General features: G+C 33.7%; 2 protein-coding genes across 3 annotated transcripts; one reads left to right on the top strand and one right to left on the bottom strand.

Moving 5' to 3' along the window:
* The first annotated feature begins 3,101 nt into the window (after positions 1–3,101).
* Positions 3,102–4,117, top strand: LOC102625681 (ethylene-responsive transcription factor ERF107). Its single transcript, XM_006489950.4, has one exon. The coding sequence runs from the start codon at positions 3,193–3,195 to the stop codon at positions 3,841–3,843; it is 651 nt and encodes a 216-aa protein (XP_006490013.4). The 5' UTR covers positions 3,102–3,192; the 3' UTR covers positions 3,844–4,117.
* Positions 4,118–7,024: 2,907 nt separating this feature from the next.
* On the bottom strand, positions 7,025–16,395 carry LOC102625221 (ATP-dependent 6-phosphofructokinase 4, chloroplastic). 2 transcript variants are annotated; one of them, XM_052434300.1, is made up of 14 exons: positions 16,003–16,394; positions 15,621–15,667; positions 15,497–15,536; positions 15,345–15,407; positions 15,141–15,278; positions 14,233–14,391; positions 14,071–14,124; positions 13,839–13,907; positions 13,379–13,508; positions 13,250–13,290; positions 9,714–9,938; positions 9,199–9,247; positions 8,749–8,903; positions 7,025–7,537 (listed from the first exon to the last, which is right to left on the bottom strand). In XM_052434300.1, exons 1-14 carry the CDS (start codon positions 16,261–16,263, stop codon positions 7,364–7,366), a joined length of 1,605 nt encoding a protein of 534 aa, XP_052290260.1. In that variant the 5' UTR covers positions 16,264–16,394; the 3' UTR covers positions 7,025–7,363. The 2 variants fall into 2 exon arrangements, with proteins under 2 accessions (XP_052290260.1, XP_052290261.1); XM_052434301.1 differs by lacking the exons at positions 15,497–15,536; positions 15,621–15,667 and having other exon boundaries at positions 16,003–16,395.
* Between the last annotated feature and the right edge of the window lie 8,595 nt (positions 16,396–24,990).

The following is a 24,990-nucleotide window of genomic DNA, read 5'->3' as shown; positions in this document are numbered from 1 at the left end:
TGATGTAGTATTCATTTACTAGTTGGTGAAATAATGTAATTAACTTACTTAGAACTAAGGGTATATACATTGAACTGTCTTAGTAAAGTAAAATTTTACTAAAAAATATATATAGTTGTTTGGAGTAGAATTTTAGCAAAATAAAATAGTTGTTTTGTGGTAGCATTGAGTTTTTTTTTTTTTTTTTTTTTGTGAAAGTTTAACATTAGAGGTAATAAAGTATTACAAAATCTATAGAAGACCTAGGGTGATGTTTGGTTGGGAAGGGGAAAAGGAAAGTAATTTAAGTTCCTTTCTTGTTTTTGTTATTTGATTGACTATAATTTATAAGAATTTAATTTTCATTAAAATTTCATATACATCATAACATAGAATTTAGATTCCACACCAAAGAGTGATAAATTTAAATTTCTCTAAAAGCTAAAACATCTAAAATTACCCCTTCAAATCTTTTATTAACTATGTTTACAATTATCAAATAATTATTATTTACAATTTTCTTTTATCAACTTAATATTGTAGATGAATAATTTTATATTAATAAAAGTTGAAGTAATGAAAATGATTTAATAAATCACTTTATTTATTCGATTAATTTACGGAAATAGAAATATAAATTTAATAGTTGTTGGACCACCGCCATTGCCGCCGTTGGACCGCACTGTCGCCATCGATTCTGCTACATGGGACATCATGCTAGTATCGCTGGACTTGCCAGCCAACGAGCAACCTCATTATTTTGTCATAGAAGTGAAAAAATGAATTTGTTTTCTTCAAATCCAGTTAAATTTTTTTTGAAAATTTTCTAACTTTTTCAGATCTGGACAAACATCAAGTATATTGGGCAAATAAGTTGCTTGAATCTATAGATCATTAATTTCTTATAATTTTCATATAATTCTCGAGTTGGAATGACATGCTACAGTGGTGGCCGGTGGCAACATGCAGCGGCTCCAATGGCGGCAACAACGACTCTTTTTTTTTTTTGAAGTTTGTCAAACAAAATTTTTAAAATTATAATATATTGGTTAAGAAATTATTTGTATTATGTCATAATTTATTTAGAAACAAATTAAATTAGATTAATTATAAACTAAAATTATGTTAATAAACTTTTTAAATAGATATAATTACAAATATAATTATATTATTTAAAATAATTTTTATTAGTTATTTATATATCATATTAAATAAATTTATTGTTTAGTTTTTTGAATTATATTTATGATAAATATTAAAAGTTTAAAACTAAAGTGTGAAATAGTCTAAATGAAAAATAAGGCATTTTCTTTGTTTGTATAGTTTTGTAACAAATTAAACATTAGAAAAGAGTTTCAATCTTCCCTCCTTTCTTCCACTTTCTTCTCTTCTCATTTCCTTCTCTTCTTCAAACCAAACACCACCCAAGATAAAAAGTTAAAGGGAGAAAATTTTACCTCGTGTGACGCTGCATTTTGTACAAGTAATTTAACATACTCGTGTCAAATTTCAGTAAATACAAGCATAAATGGGTGGGTAAAAAACTCACAACCCACAATCCAAATTAAACCCAAACCAAATTAGGCAGTTAGGTCAGTTTGGACTGGTTGAAAATTTATTTAGTTTGGGTTGGATTCAATCCATTTCAATTTTTGTATAGATTCTTAAAGCAGGAAAGACTGCTAAGTGCCAAAAGTCCCTGTATAAAATTATATATTTTCAAAAACACCCTTACAAAAAATATCTTCGAATTAATATTTTGTAAACTAAGTAAATCAACAGGATTTTAACTATCTCATTCCCGGAAATGATTTCATCATTGCCGACGACCGAGATGTGTTTTTATGTCGATCAATCGAATGCCAAATTTTTTAGCCTATTCAAATATAATACCACTACCAGAAAACGAGACCTTATAGCTGTGAATCTGCCTCCTCTCCACCTACAGGAGTGGCGGCACCATGACTTTGCCAAAATTTTCAAGTTTTTATATCATTTGATGAATGTCTTACTGTAACATAGACCAAAAAATTCTGATTTAGATGATACCAAATTTGCCTTCATCATGGTTCATTTGCCGCCGACAACGACAATGATGGCACCAGTGAAGCAACAATCACGCCGGTGGCTTAAATCAATTTTTTTAATAATTAATCAAGAAATAGCATTGATTGTCATATTAAATATTAATTAATTTTTTGTAGTTTATAAATAGAAAATAAAATTTCAATAATTTTTGCATTAAACAGTTTTAAAATAACAATTAAGTTTTATTTCAAAATTGAAAAAGACATAAGTATCCATTTTGGTCATTTCTACAAATATAGATAAGTAATTTTCAATCATAACTTGAAATTTATTTGGAAAGAAATTCTTCAATAATTTAAATTTATCAAATACGCTATTGAATTATTTTTAGACTATAATGCAATCCAAACATGTCTTATGTCAACCCAAACTCAAACTATATTAAAATAGTTTGGTTTGGGCTGGGTTATAAAGACTTTGGGTTACATTTAAATTTATTTAGTTTGGTTTAGATTGAACTTAAACCCAACTAAAACCAATCCAAGCCCACCCATTTGATTACATTTATCAATTAGAGAGAAAAGGAAAAGAAATCCCAAACGGTATCTAATAATAAGTCTGGTACTTATTATAAGATAATTGATGCCGCGATAAATGGAAGCAGAATATTTCTTCTTGTCGAACTTCAGAGAATGAAAGCTCGGTAGCTCTTTGATGAAATGAACTTTGGAGATATTTCATGTAATAAGATTAAATCTGCTTTGGAGACGGAATCAAACTAACAAGAAGTACAGACTTTAATTAAAATCACAAATTGTGTTTTGTCCTATGTAGTAGAATTGCAAATTTACAACTGAGCCCTGCCTTGGTGGGACAAGGAAATTGACTGTACCTTAATTTAGTGGATAAGACGGACAAAGCCCAAATTCATTTGATACTTGTGCAAGTTGCTGCTGACTGTTGGTGTGTAGCGAGCAATTTGTGCTGTTTTATTCAAGCACTACCTCTGTCCAGTCTATTAGTATCAATTGTGATCTGCCAACGTTTTCCAGTAGACTCCACAACAGTGGGGTGAAAACCGTGTACTGAGTCATTTTCTGTAGATTAGTAAGCGGGGCCAATGCACAATTAAATATTAAATACCGGGCTAGTCGCTAGTCCCCACATTAGCAAAGAGTGAGCCCCATGAGCCATAAAAATCCATCACCTTGCCCTGTGCTGCTGCTTTATAAACTCACTCAACTCACTCGTTCTCTTCATTTCAGTTCCATTCTCATTAACATGTCCAACATGACAACGTTGGAAGAAGAATCATCCATCCTGGAATTCATTCGCCAGTTTCTTCTCGGAGACTTTACCTCCTTAGACGACCCAAATCTCTCTTTTCTCCAGCCTATGGAGTCAGAATTCCCTGTGATCAAATCCGAACCCGACTCCCCCACCTTTTGTGAAATAATAAAACCTGAACCATTGGACATAACGTGTTTGGGTTCCAGTAATTGGACAGAATCACCTCAAAAGCGTTCGGAGCCGAAGCTGGCGGACACTGAAGAGAGGAAGCATTACAGGGGAGTAAGAAGAAGGCCGTGGGGCAAGTATGCGGCTGAAATCCGGGACCCGGCAAGAAAGGGCAGCAGGGTTTGGTTGGGAACTTTTGATAGTGATGTTGATGCTGCTAAAGCTTATGATTCTGCTGCCTTCCGGATGAGGGGTCGCAAAGCAATCTTGAATTTCCCTCTGGAGGCTGGAGCTGATAGCCCTCCAGCAAAGAACAGTAGGAAAAGAAGAAGAGAGAAGACACTGGATTTGCAAGAATCAACCATCTCAATTATCTAGAAAAATAAGACCCTTCTCAGATTCAGGACCCTCAAATGTATATGTGCTGTTATTACTCTTAGGAAATATGTAATTTGCTCCCAAGAAAAAAAAAGTGTCTTGGTTTCCAGTTATAAAGTTGACTGGGTGCCAGCTCAAAACTCAGATCCGGTAATATTCCGGTTAATCGGAAGCAAAATATATATGTAACTTGTACATTAGTAGACTTGCAGTTGCAGAGTGGACTTTGTAAAAAAATAATCAATGAAGTTCTTGAATGTTGACTTTTGATTTATTTTTGGCTTGATTTTTTTTTACCCGTTCAACTGCTTCTGCTTCATCTGGATAAGGTAAGACTTTTCTCGCAAAAGTCTGCTTATCCAGAAATTCTTTATTCATCAATGCAAATCATTAATTGAGTTAACATATTTTCTTTCTGCAAGTCAAGAACATTAAAAAGGTAACTTTTTACAAACTGTTCCGCGTTCAAAGCGCAATCGGAAAACACTGTTCATGGGGGGCAGCCTTAGAGTCTAGAAGCCCAAGAAGTTCCAATCTTTTAGTTTGTAGGCGGATGCTGGCTGCGGCCTTGAAACGGATATTGGAGTACAGAGAATTTGCGACTGGACTCAATGATCTATCGGAAATCACTTTTTCTTGGGGGCCGCCTTAAAATCCAGAAGCTCATCAAGTTCAGATCTTTTTAGTTTGTAACCGGATACCGGCTGCGGCTTGAAAACGGGTGATCAAATTTCATAATATCTAAGAATAGACAATCGATGAGAAAGACTCCTCCAGGCCTTTCACTGGTGGGTCACCTATGTTAAGTTAAGTGTAACATACACACACTCACAGCAACAATAATAAATTTCATCATTAGTATTATTATTGTGAGTGTGTGTATGTTACACTCAACGTAACATAGCAGTGGCCTTCACTAGTGCCAATATTTTATAATTTTAGAAGGTTAGCACGTAATTGCAAGTACATTCGCTCAATTTGTTATAGTTTTCTAAATAGAATTTTAATAATAAATTTAAAAAAAATTAATTATTTAGTTATCAATAAAAAATTTTATTAAAAATTATTAAATTATTAAAATTAAATTATTAAAAAATATAGATATTTTAAATAGAATTTTCTAATCTTTATTCGCAAAAATTCAAAATTTGAATTACTAAAAAATAAATTAAATAATAATATTTTTTAAAAAATTTAAGATTAAATAAATACTTACAATTAGTAGATAAACGATATCAACATGTATTAATTAACTAAATGTCTTTATCGCCGAAATTATTTATGCAGAGCATTCTACTGTAGAGTGGTTGAGTAATGCTTATCCTGAAAAATGCATCTCATACGACTAATTCTAGAATATTGTAAAATAGATACAAAATCGTAAGAGAAAGGACAAGTTACAAAATGAATCAAATTCTTGGCAGGTTAAAATTGTAAGGAAGGAGAAATAAAAAAAAAAAATTAATAAAACGGGTCCATGATAAATAAATTAGGCCAGTTCAAAAACCCCAAGTCAACTCAGTTGAATCTCAAGCTGACTTGAACGTAGAAATTATTTCACGCCGGTCAATTTGAAAGAGCACATTAGGCCAGGGGTTGAGACCGTACAGGTAAATAAATAAGGGTGGTTCAGCTATCAATGTCAAAGGCTTTGATATCAAGGTACCAATAAATCGACTGATTAGTAATAGTACCCAACGAAAGAGAGATTTGATGAACAAGTTGCAAGAACCAACCCTACCCGGATCAAGTTGCAAAAGCTTGTATCCCGGTTTCTATTACATGACTACATACAACTGATGCCTTCTTGTAAAGACAACCGATGCATGCACAGTTGTAAATGATAGACATGGGACGCAACTTGCAACTCCAAGAGGACAAAAAGATAAATAACTTACCTGTTCTGTTATCACCGCCAATGTCATTAGATCTCATCAATGATGACCTCATTGTTCTTGGATTTGATCATGGTTGTCGGTTTCTCCATTTGAGGTGAGGTTAATCAAGGAGCGGTCCCCTTCTCCATTAGAAATACAAGAAAGAAAAGGCCGACACCCTTTTCTTGTCTCCACATACACAAGATTCAGCACCCAACACCGTCCTTCCAAATAAGTGTCGAAATCTGGATTAAGATTCGTTTATTCAATTAAATTCGACACAAATTAAATAGTGGGTTTGGATTTAAAAAATTAATTCATTTAATAAATAAATTAATTCAATTAGATTTGCTAACTAAACTAATCAAATCCAAATTTGAGGACATGAATTTATTCATTTATTTTAGAATTTATTTAATAACTGGGTCATAAATGAATCGAATGCGATCCATTCATTGAGAATATATTTATTTTTCGTTTAATTAAACTACTTATTTATCCTTAAATATGTATGAAAATAATTTAAAGTTTGAAAGCTAATATAGTAATTTTAAATGATAATAAATTTATATTTTGTAACATGTTAAATTTGTGGTCTTTTTATATTTTATTTTATTTTATTTTTATTTATTAATTGTATTTTTGTAAACAAATTCATATTCAATTTGATTCATTATGAATTCGTTATAGGATAAATGAGTAATAAATGAATTTAGATTCGATTCGATTCATTTATTAATTATACTGAATGAATTAAACTAATCGAACTGATTATTAATTTAATAAACGAATCGAATCTGAATCAACAGAATTTTGACCCAATTTATTTACAATTCTATTTGAGTTCGATTCATTTATTCATTTTGGCGCCCCCGGTTCCAAACATTCAGCAAACGGAACCAAACACATTGAAAAATTTTGATGAATGTAAAAAAAGACATGGCAAAAACTAATTAGACGGAATAGGATAGATGCTCTACTTCGGGAATCTTCTGACTCTTAAATTCCGATGGTGGGTGCATTGAGAAATGGCGTGAAAATAAATATTTGGTGGTTGTATCATACGCATACGATACTTTAAAAGGCTATGCATATCAACAGAGGTATTTGTTCTCCATTAGAGGGGAAAGTATTTTTCATATACTGAACTTTTTAGTAGGTTCATCTACAACACGATTCCTCTCTGGGTCGGTCTGGTCTAATCGAAGTCAACTGACATACATAAACTATGGGATGAAAGCTCAACTCGGTTGTGGCTGGAGTCTATAGGCTACCTCCCTTTCAAGATTTGACACCATTGCATATAATGAATCAATTATTTAACTAGTTTCATGATGCGAAAAGTCATATATACAAAGTGCATTCTCTCCCAACGGTGTAATCTATACTGCTGAATTTAAAATATCTTGGAGGATGACATTTACATATAGTTTGGTATTATCTGGTTATCCTGATTGTAGATAGTACACTCCAGTCAATTGAATTTTAAAGCAATAACAGGAGACAACCAACAGATAATCTATCTACTAAAATAAGAGGCACTTTAGCATGTGCTTGGCTGCTTGCCGAAAGCTTTTGCTATCACTGCCAGGAAGAAAGAGACCAAACTGACCCCTTGGATTTGAACTCGGAAGTTATGAAGTCTAAGTAGATGTTGTTCTCTCACTATTGATCACTTCTGTAGTCTTTCTACCAGCTTTTTCTTGATGATGCAGAACCTCACTGCAGTTCAAGAAACTAGGTTGATTTGTTGATGCAAGAAGCCTGGCCCACATCCTATCCGTCAACTTGACTGTCTTTTGTGTTTCTGTCACACGCTGCAATAGCAGATCATGCCATTCAAAATTAGAGATGAACATGCAAATGCAGCACAAGAAAATTGTAAATTTTCCATACAGAATTGGGCATCACAACTTCAGCATTGATCTTTTGATTATTTTTAGGTTGTCGAATGTAGGGGTCAGAACCTTTCTGCAATGTAAGTATATAGAAAATAACTATTACACCAAAATTATATAACTTTTCAAATATCTCTGAAGATCACCTGCAGCAATTCAAATTCAATAATATGGTGTATTTACAACCAGAAGACACTTTTGGAAATATCACATGAAGTATAAGCAACAGTTCACCTCTTTAAAGGGTTATTTTAAAACATGAAGTTAGTAGATTTATTGATCTAGGAGTCAGCCACCAACTTCAAATTAAGATTAGCATAGTCAAGAAGGGAAGAAAGATCAAAACATTTTTCGTAGTCTCCCCATGCACAGTCTACAAAGGAAAAGGATGCAAAATCAGCAAACTGAGCTGCTGCCTATACTGGTGAAAGAGGTTTATACTGTTTGTTGTTAGTTCAAGCTATGATAGCCAACTAATAACTGAACAGGAAGATACTATTTTCCTTGTGCCATCACCTCTCCAAGAACTTTTATCAACAAAGATTATAGGGCATCTCTGTGAGAAGAAATAATTTTCAAGATGATGAGCCAGTTTCATAGTGCCACTGACATGCCCGAAAGCATCCCAATTTTGAAAGTGAGAGCTCACAAGAAGAAAAAGAATGTAGCAGGTAACACCAACACCAGAGTATAATGTTTTCCAAACAGGGTAAAGTTACACAGTAACACCAAATGATACATAGCATCATTTACTAGCAGTCTTGACATGATTTAGCAGTCCCACATCATACAATACAGTTGACATTAGTGATTTTTATTAGCCAACTAATATTGCTTCCTAAGTTCACCAAAATAAATAAATAAATAAATAATTTGGTCCAATAGTTCTTACCATTAGTTTCAGACATGTCAGTTTCACACTAGGACCTTAACAGGGAAAATTAGAAATGGTAAATTCGACCATTTTTATAAAGTAGATAATGCTCGAACATCTAACTTCTAAATATTTTTATGCAGTCAGAAGCCAAGTTTCATCATTCAAGACAAAGGTAAATCAGTAACTTTTGATTTTGTATATTCATAAAATGACACTAATCATAAACGACAGACTAGTGAGATGCAGAACTCACAGCGATTGGAATATAAGCATGCCTGCTGTTTACAGGTCCAACAGTGAAGCCTGTAAATCCAGCCATGGCCCCATGAACTGCACTATGGGCAAGGAGGGTGCAATAAATGTTGTCTGATCCATTACTTGGAATAGCTCGTATCATGTATGTTGGATCTGTAGAGAAAATGATATATAAAACAAAAATTTAAATAGATAGAGATACGAAGAACAAAAATTTCAAATATCTACTATAGTTGTGAATGTTCATCCACAAACAAGAATCCTAAATTAGCTAATGATGTTTTGCTAAAATTTCTTGGACATCATTAGATAGACATGTTGGATGGGAGTACAATATTAGATAGACATGTTGGATGGGAGTACAAGTTATAACTACCAAACTAACACTCGTGCAATAAAGCAAAGAACATAGAAATAACAAACTGATAATGCTCAGTTCTGGAGATACCTATGTATTTCATATTTATCGTCATCTTTTGAACTTTGGTGAAACGATCCTGTGGCGGAGAAAAGATAGAAATAGAGTTAAAAGTTGTTCAACGGAGAATATTTAGAAAAAGTTTCTCCACTCCACTGAAAAGAGTACCCCCTTGTCAGAGGAAAAAATAAAAATAAAAAAGGCGCTCTAGTAATTTGATTGTCAAAATTATACAACATTCTAGTAAAGATCCATCCCAAATTATTTTTTTTCCCTCTCATAAATTTCATCTCAAAGCACAATCAACCATGTTGCCACAACTTCACTTCTTGACTATAATCAAATTTTAAAATGAGATAAATCATACAAAATCATGGAAAACTTTAAACAACAACTCATGTATTGCAACTACCCCCGCTCAAAATCCTGCTACATAACGTGATAAATGATAGAAATGCTTTCATGAGACTGTGTCCAAGGATACAATCCCATTGTTTACTGAAATCAAAGACCAAAAGCCTAGTAGGAGAAATTGTTTATCCCACCTTAATCTTTTGAGTTAACCATAGACCAATATCTAGGAGTAGTCTGTTTCCAGATGCATCTTTCTCATCAACTGCAGGCATGCTTTGAGCAACAAATTCTTGACCTGCTCCTTCTGCTACCACAATAACCATATGCCCATTTTCTTTTAGTTGTCGTTCAATAAATTCAAAAAGCCCACCTGGTCCTTCCAGATAAAATGGTGACTCCGGAATCAAGCAACAGTCCTAAAATACTCAGATACAACCAGAAGATCATGCAGGATCAATATGATTATCACACCAGATGAGCATAGAAATAAAATCACGACCTCATTTAGAAAATAAACCAACAACATCATTCACTTGAGAGAAGCCAATATTAAGACTTTCGTACATTTCCTTATTTTTGAAAATGATACTGCTAATGCCATCACAGCATAATACCAAAGTTTTTCCTAATAAAAGACATTTTAATGTGGGCAAAGACTTTAAATTTGGAATCTATAGACAAATTGCTCGAATCTGTTATGATGGCAATCTATAGAGCCCAAATCTGTAATAGTGGCAAACATATAGTTCTAAATTTGAGCAGGTTATTATATACTTGGAAATAGAATTCTTTTCGCTCAAAAACATGTCTTCTTGAACTTTACTTTGAATGTTTTCCTTCCCTTTTTTCAAGAAACTATGAGTATTTGTATTGATAAGAAATGGACATAATATAGTTTAGCAATGGACCAGGTATCCTGTTAGATCCATGAAAACTTATGTTAGGCGCAAATATAAAGAGGCAGGGGCTGTTTAGTAATTCTAGGGGCATGGGCAGTTTAGTAATTTTATTAATTAAGGTTCAGCTTTAAATAAGAGATTATGGAATCATTTAGGATTTATGTTGAGTTTTGTTTGGTATTATGAACCATTAGAAGTTTTGGAAGAGATTGAGCTACCTCTCGAATTGTAGGTCCGGATTGTTTGTTTTCTTTTGATTTAATCAATAAAAGTCAGCCCTAATTTTAGTCCTAAGTCCTATCAAAGTGGTATCAGAGCAGGGATCCTGGGACAATGGCAGCAAAGAAAGTGGACGCGCTTGAAGAAAAATTGGAAGCAGAGATTGAATCGCTCATGAATCGCTCAAAGCCACCATTGACGAGCGATTTAATAACGTTCAACAAAAATTTTCATCTCTTGAAGCCATGTTGCTGAAATTGACAGAACTCCACCTCAACCCACCACTGGCAGTATCAACAGGCCAAGGCGGTGTGGCGGGAGAAGGATCTGGCGACACGAAACTTGTGCTCAGCGACGGCACAGAGGGCGGAGGGCCGAAAACCACCAGTCTTGCACAGCCAGGGGCAACAGTTCATGGCGGATTTGGTGGCGGGGAGGTCAGCCTAGGGGACTTACGGCCTAGAGGAGCCTTTCCTGGCATTGGGCGTGACGAAGGAGGCTGGGTTGCAGCTGGGGGCGGTGGATCTGAGGGTTACGCGGCTGGAGGAGGCAGTTTAGGGTTGGGAATCAGTGTTTCGACATTGGAATGGGGCACGCAAGAGCCAGGGGTGGCTGGGCTTGGCGACTCGGCGGCGTTTGGGGGTGATGCACGGCCTGGCAGGCCAAATTTTGGGCTGGGCAAGGCCGTTTTGGGCCAGGGCAGGCTGGATTTGGGCCTGGGCTGGGCGGTTTTGGGTCTGGACAAGTCAAATTTAGGGGCAGATGGCCAGGAGGAGGGGTTACCGGCGAGAAAGGGAGCAGTTATGACCGGAATGCAGCTGGGCGAGGGATTTCAGCCCAATATGGAGCTAGGCAAGGAGAATTTTGGGCTGGGTCTTCGGGATTTGCGGAAAATGGAGTAGATTCGGGAGGTTGGAGACCTTCAATGGTGCGAAATTAGGCGGGGCTGACTCAATTTGGAGCTGATTTTGGGGTAAGGAAACTAAAAATGCCCATTTTCAAAGGGGAGGATGCCTATGGATGGGTGTATAGGGTGGAGCACTATTTCGCCATCAATGGACTCTCAGAAAGGAAAAAACTGATGGCGGCGGCGTTATGTTCGGAGGGAAATGCCTTTACGTGGTTTAAATGGTGAGAACAACGACAACCATTGAGGTCGTGGGGTGAATTTAAGGATTGTCTGTTGGAGAGGTTTCAGGCCACTCAAGAGGGAGATTTGCATGAACCGTTTTTTGCCTTGACCCAAGAGAGAACAGTCATGGAGTATAGGAAAAAGCTTGAGCTACTATCGGGACGTCTAGGGGACATCTCAGAGTCAATGTTGGAAGGGAATTTTATGAAGGGATTGAAGCCATAAATCCGAGCCGCGCTGCGCTTGCTAAGACCGAGGGGGTTAGGGGAATCAATGGAGTTGGCACAGATGATTGCGGATAAGGACACAGCAGCAATTTCCTAGATTCCACCTTAAGGACAAGGTGTCTTTTTGGGAGGGGAGTAATGTTAGATCCATGAAAACTTATGGTAGGCGCAAATATAAAGAGGCAGGGGCAGTTTAGTAATTTTAGGGGCAGGGGCAGTTTAGTAATTTTATTAATTAAGGTTCAGCTATAAATAAGAGATTATGGAGTCATTTAGGGTTTATGTTGAGTTTTGTTTGGTATTATGAACCATTAGCAGTTTTGGGAGAGATTAACCTACCTCTCGAATTGTAGGTCAGGATTGTTTGTTTTCTTTTGATTTAATTAATAAAAGTCAGCCATATTTGGCCCTAAGTCCTATCATATCCACCCAAAATCAATCAATCAAAGCTATACAAAACAGTATCAATCCCCAAAAGCCTGATTTAACTCAAAAGAGACTGCCTAACTTTATATGGAAAGGAGCAGTTTACACTCTTAATTCCCTAAAAGTCACCTTCAATTAAGATGAATGAAGAAAAATGAAGTGTTGTCGAAATCCATAGTCTCTGACATCCAAAGTGAAGCTAAAAGGTGAACTCTATCCCACAACGTTTCATAACTGTTCCGTCTTGACTCTTTGAAAATTCTGCTCTTTCTTTCATTCCAAATCACCCAAAAGATAGCTGAAACTGCACTTCTCCAAACTAAATTTCTCCAAACTAAATTTCTCCCAAAAGACAGCAGAATATTCTAAATTCACAAAAGCAGAATATTCTTAATTCACAAACTAACTTTCACCCAAACAATCTGTAACTTCAATTTCAGCATTCTGAATACAGACATATTTTGCCGCTAGCAAGAGATGAGAAGTTCAATTGAAGGCTATGACAGCAATTACGAAAAGAAACCCAGATAATTTAAAAAGACAACCAAAGGAAATTCCCCAGACACAAGTGAAAGAAGGTAGATAATTATGGGCAATTACAACATCCTCCCATACAAACCAATATTTCAACTTGCAATTTGTATTTGTACCAAGTTTTTCTATTGTTTGATGGTTCTTACTAAATTTTAGTTAAATTTTATCCTCTTAAACAACTAAACAAGTGCCTTTTTATCATCGAATAAATCTTGACCATTAATTGGATCCAGAAATATTTAAGATGACAGCAGATGTTTGGGTTTTATAGCATGGGACTAACATCTTACCACATCTCTACTTGCCAAAGTTGCATACATAGAAATGAAACCTGCAGAAACCAAAAAACAAGGCGGCAAAAATATAAGAACAACCAACTAAATAACCAATAGGAATCCTTCACCGAACATCTCACATACCACTGTATCTGCCCATCAGTTTGACAATTCCAACTCCATTTTCTACACTTTCCACTTCCACATGTGCAGCATTAATGGCCCTTTGAGCTTCTTCAACAGCAGTATCAAAACCAAACGATTTGTCAATCACCTGAACCCAAAAACCAATCAGTAGAGTGCAATAAAGAATATTATCATTGCTGTTCATAACAGGTATATTACTGCAGTTCAAAGAAGAAATAATTTCTTAGAATACAGGTAAGTGTTTTGAAATCTAACGATCTCTTTCATCAAGTGTTTTGAGATCTAACGATCTCTTTCATCAAGTGTTTTGATGTTCATCTTTTCTTTGATGTTCATGCATCAATTCTCATCTTAAATAATCAAAATTTCTCAACCAGTGAACAATAGCTATACCTCATTGATATTAGCCTGCATAATTTAGCAGACCATCATTATAGAGTACAGTTAGAAAACTTACAGCAATATCATTATCAATAGTCTTGGGTATGCCAGCAACTGCCACTTGAAGGCCACGCTTCTCAACTTCCTTTACAAAATGTGTGAGTAATACAAAATAAGAACACAAATATGTAAGCATGTGAATGTTACATCACAATACCGAAGCCTATTTGATACAGTTGAATAATCAAAACACATATATGGCGGAGGAATTTTTTTTTTCAATTTTAAATGTGAGAGGAAACAGTTACCTTGTAGATTAAAGCGGCTCCTTTCTGAGTACCATCACCCCCAATTATGTACACCTAAAACCCACAGAGAGCTTAATTTTTCTTCTTTTCATTTTCTTTTACTTTAGTTGAATGTCACCAACTAGGTACCTCAATGGTACTGAAAAAGAATACAGATATTACCTGATTTATTCCCCTATCTTCAATATTGTCAACTATCTTGTTGGTGTCATGGCCTCCTCGTGAAGTGCGAAGAATGGTGCCACCGCGTTTATGGATATCATTTACAACTTTCGGAGACAATGTCAAGGTGTTTTTAGAGTAAAAACCTCGGTATCCTCCCTGGAATTCAATTAGGCTATTATGATGCAAGTGTTTAACAAAGAGAGGGAGAGAATAACAAAAGCAAATCACAGAAGAAATTATGTACATGCACAAATCTGGAAAAAAAAAAAACAGAAGCTTGTTTCATACTCTTCTCTATTTTTCCTAGCTCTCCTCCTAAACGAAAACCAAACAGCACATTTTTTTTTTTTAAATAGCCATAGTTCCATTAACCATTGGATTTACATAAGAAAGGTCATCACAAAGACTACATTTTGAATGTCAGGAAAAATTGCAAAGAATATATATTTTTTCCTCAATTAACTTTTCAAATTTTTTCCAAAGTAAAATAAACCTGTTACAGTATCAAAGCATTACCAAACTATGAAGACAATATACTGCCATGGATAGCATCGGGAGTTTCATGCCACAGTGCTGAGGACAGAAACTGAAATTATAACACCAATAGCACCAATTACTGTGAATTTAAATTCTTTGCCACACAGTCAAGAAGTAACTACCAAATAGAATGAAAATATTATCTCTGTTTTCTATCAAACATAACTATTCTCCAAGGAACAACCACAAAGCAACAACTTTATGGTGATTCATTCACCCAAAATGAAAAAAGTAACGTAAAAGTTACCATGGTACTGGATAGAAGGTTTAGACAAAAATTCAGTATTAAAAAAATATATTGAAGATAAACTGACCAAGAACAACTAAGAGATCTTGAGTGAAGGAAGTTAAACATCGATTGATCTCACCTCAATTCCAAGTATTTCATCAACCCCATACATGTAACTCAAGCCACAGACTATCTCCCGAATGACTGTATTAATCCCTGGGCATAAGCCACCACAAGTCACTATGCAAGCACGGACTTCATCCGACTTGAAATACACCTGGCATCAGAAACACTTCCAATCAGCTTCCTGAGATGCCTTTATAGGTGGCTCCAAAAACGTTACCTTCTCTCGTGGGCCAGCACGCCGAAAATGAACTCCTCTAGGACTATCTTTCTGTATGACTATCTGTAGGAAATGCAACAAGAAAAGTGAACTGACAAGGAGAAAGCAAATAACATGAAACATCAAAATTCAGTTCAAATATTTCTGCTTACATTTTGGGCAACTGCATCTTCTGGGCTAACGAATGTTTGCCTAAGAGACAATATAATGCGCTACCGATTAACAACCACAACTGATACTACTGAGAGAACGTTATGAAAACTCAAAAGGGCTTACTTGACAACAGCATATGCTTGACTCTTTTTCAGTGGATTCGGGTATGACTGACAGCAAAACATCAAGCAAAATACAAAATCATGAGCAATGCACACATCATGCAGTTGCCAGAAAATACGATGCAACAAGGAATAAAGGCATTCTGGTAAATAATTCGTCAAATTTCTATTTTTTTCATTTTACAAAATACACACAAGGCAACATCATTTTCCTTCGAATCTCGCAGTTTCGAATCACACACACTGCTGCAGTTTGATCAAAGAAAAATATAATACGATTTACATATTAATTACGATTTCATTGATTAATTGAGCAATTTGAGCTTCGCATACAAATAAATAATAAAAAAATAAAAACAATAAGAAGAAGAAAAGTGAATTACCGGTAAATCGGGGAGAAAATTAGTCAAGTGAGGGACATCCTCGAGGACGAAACCGTCATTATGGACTTTTTGATTAGAAGAACGAACTGCCACCACCACCGGTCGATTTTGGCGCGAAACCAACGGCTTTATTTCGAAGTTTCTGGAATCGAAATTGAATTTATGAAAAACTGGATTAAGTATCATTCTTTTGGAGTTGAACGGAGATATAGATGGAGATGGAGATCGAGAAAGTGAACGAGATGAAATTGAATGATCCATTGCAATTTCAGGAAAAGAAATTAATTTTCAAAATTTAACAGAAAATTAAAGTTTGTTTTCATAATATAATATATCATTTATACAGAGCAGTAGAGGGCTAAAGGGGAAATTTCTACCTAAAACGAGAGAGTTTGATCAAAGTATCAGATGGGCTTTCTACATTGTGAGACGGTCTAAAGGCGTGCGTAAACATTTTTGTCACGTGCAACTTGGAGTTTCAATTTTTATTTTATTTATTTTTGCTTTGGAAGATTTCGAATTATTTGCGCATTAAAGAATCAATCAGATTTACAATTATCAATTATTTAATTCTTTTAAAATAAAAATTGATAGGAGTACATTTTTTGAATTAAAAAAAGGCATGTTTGCTGTCTTAAAAATTCTCTCACCGGTAAAATCTATATAAAGTAATATTAGTGGGACTAAGTTATTTATTTATCAATAAATGGATAACATATTAATTTATTGGTAATGAATATTTATAAATTCAAGCATAATTTTATATTTTAATCACTTATGTCGTCCATGGATTTGTTCGTGGTATACCCTAAAAATAGGGTATTTATCTAAAAACATCCCCATACTCAAAAATTCCTCGTATATGTCTTTTCTAATATGCAGTTACGAAATTACCCTAATGAAAAACCTAAATCAACCAAACTACCACAACTAATCGTGTAACAAAATTCTTATTTTTTTCTCATGAGTAGCGTCTCCTTCAGCCCTTTCTTCTGGACTTCTCCTCCTCCATTTTACAAATCCCTGCCATTTTACAACAATTCTTCTACACTCTTGCAGAAACGCAGCAAAACAAGTAAAACGACGCCGCTTCTGTGCAAACCAGTAGCTGCAATTCCCCCACTCTCCTTCAGCGTCTCCTCCTCCATTGTACAAATCCCTGCCATTTTACAACAACTCTTCTACACTCTCGCTGAAACGCGGCAAAACAAGTAAAACGACGCCGCTTCTTTGCAAACCAGTAGCTGCAATTCCCCCACTCTCCTTCAGCGTCTCCTCCTCCAGGTACTTTTAGAAAGTCAAATTTTTTGTTTTAATGTAAAATAAAATTTGAAAGTTTCAAAGCTCAAGTTATTGATTTTCCTGGAAAAAACCATTTGCAGCTGGTATTGAAATGTGTACAAAGTCTTGTGCCAAAAGCTTAATGTCTCTAACTACTCAGCCCAATTGACAGTATAATCTAAAGATGTCGTGTTGTTGTATTGTTACACTGAGTTTGATTACAATTAGAATCATAATTATCATAAATATTTTGCTGTTGCTGCGGCTGTTATTATTCAATTTGAGTTTATGAGAGATAAATAAATGAGTTTAATTCTTTTTTAGCATATGTCTGATGTTATATTGAATTTAACTTAATGTTATTTTTTCTGTTGGTATTAGATGCTCATTACGAGATAAAGAAGTTGAGTGTAGAGAGAAGGCTGCAGAAATAAGGGATCTAAAGGAGAAAGTAGTGAGAGTTAGCAGTTTGGCTAGACAACTTGAGTCGCAGAAGGGTGAACTAATTCATCAGTTGAAGCTGCAGGTTAGTGCATTTGACAATTATGCCTTCATTCCATGTTTTGCTTTGAAAACAAATCTAGGTGGTGAATACCAATAAAACTCACTTATGTTGATTTGCAAGTAACATCTACACAAAGATGCCTATGCACGATGGACTGTCATGCTGAATTACGTGAAGATCCAATTAATTTGTTTATATTTTTTTATTAATTTTGTTTAATTAATTGTATTCTATTATGTGTAGTCTATGGTTGTGATTTGCAGCTCAATTTCCTTTTTTTAGTTGTTATTATAATCTAGCCTCCAATGCAGCTGTGTAAAGAATTTCTTTACCTGACTTTTACCCTGGAGTCATGTAAAGAATTCTCCAATGCAGTTGTGTAAAGCATTTATTTACCTGACTTTTACCCTGGAGTCGTGTAAAGAATTCTTTCCTCTAGAAAATAATCTACATCGTCATCATTCATAATTGGGACGGGCGGCATTGGATCGAATGTTTTGAGCTTGAACTTCATTTCAATGTCAAATTCAGAAATATCAATACAAATAACCCGAGATACCTTTTCTATCAATTGTGCATACGTTGTAGAACGGGGCACCATGATCCCTTTTGCCTCCGTACCATTAAATCTATAATGGTCGTTTTGCTCAATCCATTCACAACAAAACATAATAGGCACACGTACTGAAGTCATTTCCTGTAATAATACAACAATTGATTATACAACAAATACAAAAATAAAATCAAATAAGATTTATAACGAAGTGTGGATCTGTCTGCCTATTTACACGACTGACGTCGTGTAATTGATAGTTTACATGACAATAGTTGTGTAACTTGCTAAAATACACAACTATAGTTCTGTAAACAGTTAGATGATATATTTAATAAAATATAACTGTAATATTTGTACTAACAGAATGCTAGGTGTCATAACAATTACTATATCTTTCAAACTTGCACGATTGTTGTCGTGTAAATTCATACATACATGACAAAAGTCGTGTAAGTTGCAAAAATACATGACTCAGTAAATAATTAGAGGACATGTTTCTTCTTAAAAAAATGTTGGGATCTTATAACAATTGTAACATTTTACATATATACACAATTATAGTATGTAAGTTTATACGTACACGCTAGTAGTCGTGTAACTTATTAACATACACGACTATGGTCCAGTAATAGTAAAAGGATATATATAGTGAAAAATATATTTTTTTTGAACCAATAGAATGATAAGGTGTCATAATAATTGAAATTTTTTGCACATTTTCACGACTACAGTCGTGTAAATACATACATACACGACTGCTGTCGTGTATGTCGGGTGCAGAAAAAAAATTTGACAACAACTTTAGGTTTTAACAAATGTAGTTATAAAATCCATCAAGTAACAGTCATATGATGCAAATGTAATGAAAATATGAGTTGCTTTAGTGTTTATCACAAACCAAACAAAACCCTAAAAATAATATAATGTCAACAAATTGAATAGATAGCCCAAAATAAAATAAAAAAAGTTTCAAATACCTTATTCATGGGATGAATAATACACCCAGCTGCAAACAAAAATCTCAGTGCATTAGCTGTTTGTGAGTGATTTTGAGAGTGGTGTGAGTTTTTGTTGTGTGGAATTAAAAAGAGTGAGAAGTAAAGATTGTTATGAGTTATGTGTGTTTTATATTTTTCTTTAAGGATATTTTAGACAATGTACCACATAAAAAGGCATATTTAGATAATTTTCAAGCATGGGGTATATTTAACTAAATACCCTACTTTTAAGGCATATTTAATTAAAAACCCCTATGTCGTCTTAATACGAGTATTATTCCTTTGATCAAGATTCATGTATAAATTTCAAAAGCGACTCAGTTTATAAAAACTAAAAAGATATTAATAAATGTTATGAACATGCACATAAAAGTCAAAAAATTAATATAAGTACATTGTACACAAACATTAAATTGATTCACGCACATTTCAAATTAAATACCCAAGAAGATAAATTGTTCATATGTTTAAAGTACATAGAATATAAACTCTATAAATACATTTATTTTTAATCTCCAATCGTTAGATGGATATTTCGAAAAAGAATTGAATTGAGAAAATGAAAGATGTCAAGAAAAAAACTTCTTAATGTTATAATTTTTATATATTATTTATTATTAATATTTTTGTACTTGGCTAATTATTAATTTATATTTTCATTGGCTTTAAAGGACTTGGGAAAAAAATTGTTATGTAATGCATTTAGCGAGATTATTAATTTAGTAACTTAGTCAAAGTCGGAGCTAGAAGATTTTATTATTTCACAATTTATTGAACATTCATATATCGAGATTTTACTACATTTCACTTAAAATAAAATTGAATTTGGACAAGTATTAATTTTAAAAAAAACAGTTTGTTAACTTAAACAAAGATTCAATTAATCACCGATTTAGAATGACAATCTCCAATTCACCTTTTAAAAATGTAAAAGATTTTTAAAAAACAATTATCCATGTGCCCCCATTAATCACCATTCTCTAAATCAAAATGAGAATAAATTTAAATTTGCATACTTTCAATGGATAAATAGAAAATCATCGTACTCAGTGCTGAGGGGTGAATTGAAGATCACTCTTGAAACAAAGACGATGTCTTACTGTTGTTGTTGCCGCATATTGTCGACAATTTCCCTGGACTAATTGTCTTACGCGTCAAATGGGATTTTTAATTGACACGGGGACCATGCTTAATTACATTGTTCAAACTTCAAGCTAAAAGGGTTTGCTTGGCAATTGGGTGTCCATTGGTGCCTTCTCCCACAATTTTGTCAATTTTTTTTTTTAAGAGCAAACCTCCGCGTCACTTTATTAATGAAAGTAAAAATGACACATAAGGGGAATATAAGAGGAAGAGTGATGATACATCTATAAACTCTTGTATAAATATATATTATACAAACTGATTTGGTATTAATTTATTGGTTGAATGAAAATACAAAATAATAAAAATAGATTATGCGGACCAATAGATATTTAATTCAATCAATTTTATCATACCACATCAATTTGTACAAAATAAATTTATACAAGAGTTTGTAACTATATTATTACTCTAATAGTGCGTTTACTTGCAGGATTGGGGAATCGGAATCCAGAATCGAAATGATTGATGATATTTACTTCTAAAATATGGAGCAAGAATCGGAATTGAAATGGTGGAGCCCACCACTATTTGGGAATGGGGAATGGGAGATTGATTATCATGGAGGAGGTGGGAATGAGTCTTCCATTCCCTAGATTGATCATTTTGCCCTCCCTAAAATTAAAAATACCCACTTTGTCCTCTTTTATAATTAATTAATATAATATTATAATTAATTAATAAATATATTATTAACTATAATTATTAAAAATTATTGTTCCTTAATAAATAACCACAATAATTAATATTAATATTAATTAATTCATACTAATATATTATTAACAATAATTATTAATAATTATATTGTTTTGAATAAATAATTACAATAATTAATATAATTAATTCATATATTATTATTAATTAATAAAATTAATATTATTAAATAAATAAATAATATAATTGTTACTACTAATTAATATATTAATATATTATTAACAATAATTATTAATTATTATAATTTTTGAATAAATAATCACAATAATTAATATATTATTTTAATTAAGTAATTTATATTAATATTATTAGTTAATATATTTTTATAATAATTTTTATTATAGTTATTATAATTAATTAAAAAAATTTACAATTAATTAATATATTAGTTAATAATAATTATGACAATAATCCATTAAGTACTTTTTAGTAATTTGTTACAATATAATTCATTCTGATTCCGATTCCAAGACAAAGTAAACACATTAAGGGCAATCCAGCTCATTCCGATTTCGATTCCTACAGTTCAAGTAAACAACTTATTTTGATTCTAATTCCAGTCCATTTCCATTCATGCCCATTCCGATTCCAGTTTAGTAAACACAGCATAAGAGGAATTCAAGATGTATTATAGATAATGTAACCAATTAATGTATACATATGATATGTATAGTTTAATTTTATATAACAATTAATTACATGACATATGTCATAACATCAATTACTTATTATATTATTAATTAACATAATATCCCAGAGATATCTCGAAATATAATTAGGCTTACATGCAAAACGCAGCTAATAACACGAAGCACATGGACAAAGACTCAACAACGGAAAATGCATGGAAAATAGAAAGTATGAAAACAACTTAGGACTACAAAGACCTTAGCATAACTCGGAGTCTAGGAAGACCTCGAGCGTCATTAATCGCAAAAGGCGGGAGAGATTACTGACAGAGGATCAGACCACCAGACGTACTCAGACTCTGATCAAGCCCCAATTCATGTTAAACCAACTTACCCACATCACCGTTACATCCTCTGAATATGTGAGCGACAATCGAATTTAAACATTTGTGCTACATGATGATGTGCATGGAATTGTTAAATTTGATCCATTGAACAGCTTGGTCTTCCACTGGTGTTTAGTTGTTGTTGTTTCCCCTGCTTTGTAGAAAAGACTAATTTTACCTTTTCGGATGAGATAATGTGATGCATAGGTTGATCGTAGAACATCATAGAAGAATAGGAAATGTTGCTTAACAAACAGGATGACTGGGATGGAAGAAATTACGATAGCCAGAATAGCAATCCATAAACTTCCGTCCTTAAAGACAATATAACTTGTTGCAGAAAACACCACCATCATTGCCGCTATTGCTACGAACAGTGTTGCAAATCCAACAAGCAGCTTTCTTGGCAACAAATGAAGGAAATCCTCTTCTGCATACCGCGGAGCGACAATGGATAAAAAATTTACTATTGAGACAGAGGAGGCTACCAGCGATATCACATTTGATACAGCAAAAATCTTGAAGGAAGCTTTTTGACGGAAAAAAGGAAGCCCTGTGTCTTCTTTGTTGCCGCCTGGTACTGTTATAGCTGCGGCAAAAACAATAGTGGCGATCAGTGTAGCCACAATCATACATGATGATGCAGTGTCCTTCATCCATGTCTCTCCTTTTCTCTTCAATTCTTTGTGTTTCTCGGAAAATAAAGCTGTAGGGGTAAGCCCACCCGTGTTTATAGCTTCAGCAAGCTTCTTTGGAACGACATTCTCCACTGCCTATAGTTAAGCTCGTCACGAACGAAAGAGTCGAATTACATTATTACAAGTTACAAATTACTCATAGAAAGTATTTAAATAGACCACGTGCAAAGAAATTGAAGTCTAAGATGGATTTTCATTCCGCCTTAATATTTATAGATTGGTCATATCTTAACATTATATACAAAAGAATTTTGTTAAATTAGTAATCAATAAAATAATTTCGAGTAAATAATAGTTTTTGTCTGTCATGACTTCTCACCAATGTGATAAATTAATAATTCAATAAATTTATTAGATAATAAAATTTAAAAAAAAAACTCATTTTTCTACACTACCAAATTAATAAATAAATTAAGAACTAATTAATTTCAAGTTAAATGCATATGATATGCCTATGATTTTATTTATTTTTTGTATTACTATAACCTCCGCACGGATTTTGATTAGAAGACGTCAGATTCTTTCGGGCCAAAACGTGCAGTGCTGTCTCTTCATTTCTATCGCGTTTTGTTGCTAACTGAGGGCGATCTTTAAGCAACCGTAATGCAACAGCTAAGAAAAACATGTTCACATTGAATCAGTACTGCATCAAACAATCTTTGGCACAATTTAAAAGCAGGGGCTCATGAATTTGACTGTGAGTTGGACAATCACAATGCTTGTCAATATTTTCCATGTATTGTTAATGATTTCATTTAATTATAGCTGGATATGTTTAAGTCAAATGATATCAAATTAATAAGGAGAGCAATTTGCACAAAGATAATAAAAAAGAGTGCTTACCATACAAATCGGTTTCTATCAACTTGACAAGTAACTCAATGCACTCATCATCTGTCAAGGAACCTTTAGTTTTTTCATAAAGAAGCACTACCGTCTGTCTTTGGCCCAATGCTGCAGCCCTTACAATTGGCAGCGTCCCATCTCCACCGGGGACCATTGCTATGTCTTTATTACCCTTCATCGCCTCTTCAACAATTTCCACCATTCCAGATCCAGCCGCGTAGAAAAAAGCTGTACATCCAATTTTATTCTTCTTAGCTAAATCCTCAGTACTCATCATTTTCAAAAGTTCCTTCACAAAATCAATACAATTTGCTTGAGCTGCAACGTGAAGAGCAGTGTTTCCAAGATTTGTGATCTCTTGTCCAATTTCATCCTCATATTTGTCGTAAATATCTTTAGCCACAGCCTAGTCGCCATTTAGTGCAGCTCGGTACAATTTCAATCGTCTAGTTATTGTTTCTGCTGTGAAATTGAGATAAAACGAACGAACGAGTTTTGTGTTCAATAAAGTTAACCGTTCGGATGATAGAGAAAATCTGATAGAATATCAAATATATAGACAAAATCTATAAGATTAATAGCGGATGAAACGTCACTTGCTAAATGTTCGCAATTAATGTTAGCACCCATTCAAAGTATTCTTATATAGGTAACTTTGAAATAGACAATTTATTTAATTAAGCATTTTTTGTTCTTAGTAATTTATTTTATGCAATTTTTGTTACTAAAGTACTGATACATTTGTAAACAGTTGGCATTATCCTCATTGATGTGGCCCAAATATAAATGAGTTTACACTTTGTATAAGAATTGATAACGCATATTATAGACACTCCTTTAATTACAGTGTAATACTCTTATTATTTGCACGGTTTACTTAGTCATAGGCTATAATCTTGCACTTAGTTGTGAGACAAAATCATAGGCTATAGTCTTGCACTTCTTGTAATTATCACTCACTTTAATGGTATGTTTATTGGAAAGAACTCTGTTGAGTTTGAACACAACAGAAGCCAAAAGAAAACTCCAAGAATGAAACAAAGATCCAAGAACTCACTCGCAAGATCTTAAACTTGACCTTGAACACCAACACCATGCACAACAATTCAAAGGGAAAACTACCACTCTTTTATTACTCAATCTGTTTACAAATCTATCAAACTTTGTAGAAGAAATTACAAACTTTACAAAGAAATCAGAATCACTCAAATTGGATGAAAAATGAAAGAGAA

This window comes from Citrus sinensis, chromosome 9 (genome assembly GCF_022201045.2).
Source record: "Citrus sinensis cultivar Valencia sweet orange chromosome 9, DVS_A1.0, whole genome shotgun sequence".
Classification (NCBI taxonomy): Eukaryota; Viridiplantae; Streptophyta; class Magnoliopsida; order Sapindales; family Rutaceae; genus Citrus; species Citrus sinensis.
Note: the sequence above shows the minus strand (reverse complement) of the source record. Positions and strands in the feature narration are given on the sequence as shown.